The 3,564-nt window shown below is 40.1% G+C and overlaps 1 protein-coding gene across 8 annotated transcripts in view; it reads right to left on the bottom strand.

Moving 5' to 3' along the window:
- The window catches only part of LOC128878305 (collagen alpha-1(I) chain-like), a 13,288-nt gene that overhangs the window by 8,057 nt on the left and 1,667 nt on the right, over positions 1-3,564 (bottom strand). For 7 of the 8 annotated variants that reach the window (XM_054126411.1, XM_054126413.1, XM_054126415.1 and 4 more), the window contains exons 2-3: positions 2,038-2,079; positions 24-458 (exon numbers count right to left, since the gene is read on the bottom strand). In XM_054126411.1, coding sequence (XP_053982386.1) covers positions 24-458; positions 2,038-2,079 — 477 coding nt within the window. Of the gene's footprint in view, positions 1-5; positions 459-2,037; positions 2,080-3,564 lie in introns of all 8 variants that reach the window. The other variant, XM_054126412.1, reaches the window with a different exon arrangement.

Genomic DNA, 3,564 nt, shown 5'->3' on the forward strand with positions numbered 1-3,564 from the left:
TCCACCATATCCTGGACTTCCACCTGCACCTGAAGGTCCACCATATCCTGGACTTCCACCTGCCCCTGGAGCTCCACCATACACCGGACTTCCGCCTACCCCAGGTGCTCCCAATTTTTGCACACCCGAAGGCGAGCCAGGTTTCTTCCCACGTCCATGATAATGGCCGCCGTGATGCTCTGGTCTGTATTGACCATCGTCGCCATCGTCGCAGTCATCTTCGCTCCTCTCCTCCGGTTCTGCGTAGTCCTCTTCCTGCTCCCAATAATCGTCGTCCTCCCACTTGCATTTCGCGCATCCGTTACCACCCTTGGTTCCGGGATGCGTGGCCGTTTGGTCATGGCCACCGTTGGCGGATCCACCGTCGTCGTAGCTACGGATCCCTTTGTGCCCGTCGTGACTCGCGGAGCTTCCAGGTAAATTGCCGAGGAATGCATTCGCCGACGCGGAAGCGCTGCCTGTTCAAAGAATTCGAAATTTCAGATGCATTCAGTCATCGGCGCAACGATAGAAATATACATTTCTCAATCGTTATTCGTTTATAGTGAAGAGACAACATTGTGGAAAATTTTGAAAAATATTTCAGATCGTCCCGAGTTCATTTATTTATTTACGGTGCGTAGCTCGCAATTGACGGTACGCAGTTAATTAAGCGCAGTATCGTGAAAATGCAGAGCGACTGCAAGTTGTGAGAACGAAGATTTGTTCGTATCGTATCGGAGTAAAATCGTCCTCGAGAAAGCGAATATCGTGTGTGGAGGAAAGACAGAGATCCGTGTTTCGCGATCATTAAAGAAAACAACTCCGCGGTTCTATCTTTCGCAGATTAAATCCTAAAATTGAATCTTTTTTCCTAAACAGCACAATTTTTGTGTCCATGTTTATCTACAACAATTACATTCCTCGTGAATTATAGTGAAATAAATTACACACCGAGTGGAGTATAATTTTAATTATAAAATTACAATTTTATGAAAGAGTCGTATTAGTTAAATACATATAATCCGTGATCGAAGGAAACTAAAAGTAAAGCAAATAGAAACAATGGAGTATTTTCCACGTAATCATAATGATGCGAAAACATTGACACATTTAATAGACAAGTACGCGACTACCATGACACACGTTATCGGTATGTCATCTAAACTTCCTGACGAAGCCAGCTGCGATGCTGACGTTGGAATGTCTTCCTTAAAAGACTCGGTTCGTACACGAAAGCCTTAAAGAGGTATTCTAATCCAGAACTTTCGAAAAACCTATTTTACTATTCTACCGAGTAAGACTCGAAGCCAAAAATACTAATTCGGAGATAAGAACTGTCCCGATTACGAGTTTGGAAGCGTAGCTACTCGATTTGGGTCCTGTAGAACCCACAGTATAGATGGGCCGAACAGCCTAGGGCCTAAAATCTGATCACACTTGGCAAACATAGCTCGTAATTTACCCAACACAATGAAATAATTCTATTTTCTAGGTGTTTTAATCTTACTGTTAGATGCTTGGCGTGGCCAGACAAGGCATTCTCAGATCATCGATATCCATACTTCCTCTCTCGCAGGCTTACACATAATTTATCGATTTAAAACTCTGACAATATCGGTACATTTTCATTGTATTGCATTTTCAAATATTTCTAAGATCATTCATCGACGCCGATACCTTTTCTCTTATAAGCTTTCAGATAATTTGTCAGTTTTCAGCTCTGACAATACGAGTACACTTTCATTAGTATGCGTTTTAAAATAATTCTTATTCATCGACACCTTGACCTTCTTTGGCCGCGCCAAGCATTTGACTTCCAGGCCGCGGACATCTATGCAAATTTTTAAACAGTCTCAGTTTGTGGATGATACGCTATTTACTTCTTCATTTCACCGCCAAAGTACGGAGCAGTCACTTTACATGAATTGTCATTAGAATCTGAACGTCCGCACTGTTGATTAATCTTACTGTTAGACTCTGTATATTCGAATGCATTTACGCATTAATGCATGGCTAATGAAGACGTTTAATGATAATAATAATAAAAATACATACTGAACGCCAGGCTACCGCTTCCGCCGTTCACCCCGTACGCTCCTGTAAACAAAAAGACTCTTGTGAAATCGACTCGCGAAACATTCGGTACAGGGCAGACGTAAGTTTGCCCTGTTTTTTTTATTTTTTTTCAAATTAATAACTTCTACATCAATGTAAACTATTATTATTATATACATGGGGTTGGAATATACGACCGACAAAAAATGAGAAATCCCCAAATATCTTGATAATGGGTCCACCTCGGAGACATGCTCTACAAGATGCAACAGGTTTTAAAAATGCAACTGTTAGAAATTCTGACACAGCTCGCCTAAATATTAATCGCCTAATATTACTTATCATAAACAAAGTCGAAGGCCATTCAAGAGCCTTCATTGACAAGGCTACGCAGAGACTTCCCCAGGCCGGGAAAGTCACTTCTTGGCCAGCAATCGTCGTGTACAGAGCTTCACGAATAAAATATTACTGTTAAAGAATATTCGGCGATTTATACGTGCATTTATTTACTCGTCTTACACGACATACATTAAAAAAAAAAAGAAAATACATGTCGAATTGAGTAACCTCCTCCTTTTCGAAGTCGGTTAAAAAATCAATCGACACCTGGTCGCTGGTATGCTGGACTTCTGAAAGGATGTTTATATAAACAATTCTCTGAACGAATGAACACGTGCGTTAAAGAATCCCTTTGTTGAACGAATAATTTTGGTCCCCGTGACTGGATTTTCCATCCAGTCAGTTCTTTGAATGATTTCGTACAGTACGGACGTAACTTCCCTCGTTATTCATTAAATACAACGAAGTCTATTTTATTAAATACAAAGTGAAACATTTATTTAATTACAAACTTATTTTTCATTATAGATTCTCGTTAAATCTATTTCTCATTACGAATACATACGTGTGTGAATTTTATTCGTGTACGTATTTGTAACGAAACATGTATTCGGGAACATCATACCGAAAATTTTACTTAAAATTTCTTTAACAAACACAGAATAACGGAGACAGGGTACGAATACTTGTGCGATCGACTCTATATATTGCACTCGAGAATTTCGAAAACGGGGTCCGATGCGCCTGGGAAAATATATGAGCTCCGTGCTCTATAATTTAGAAACATATACTTCTTAACAATTTGCTTCTTGAATGTGAATTTAAAAAACTTTCATACAACAATTGTTAAGTGAACGTTCTCCACGAACCAAGAAATTTAAAGAAACCTTATTACGATACAACTGCACCGAATCAAAATTACTATATGCACGCCTATCCAAGAAAGGAAACAAGCAAGAATGACCCTCGATCATTCACTCAGGAAATAAATAGAAAAAAAAAAGGATATACAAGGCTTCCAAAGACCAGTACAGAAATTCTACCCATTGCCGAGACGTCATCGCGCGGAAAAACGCCGAAGAATGCGTTACCTGACAGAAATGTACAGGGTGTCCCAAAACTCGGGGAGGAGCCGGAAATGGGGGGTAGCTGAGACGATTCTGAACAACAATTTCCTTTGCAAAAATG

Source organism: Hylaeus volcanicus, chromosome 6 (genome assembly GCF_026283585.1).
Source record: "Hylaeus volcanicus isolate JK05 chromosome 6, UHH_iyHylVolc1.0_haploid, whole genome shotgun sequence".
NCBI lineage: Eukaryota > Metazoa > Arthropoda > Insecta > Hymenoptera > Colletidae > Hylaeus > Hylaeus volcanicus.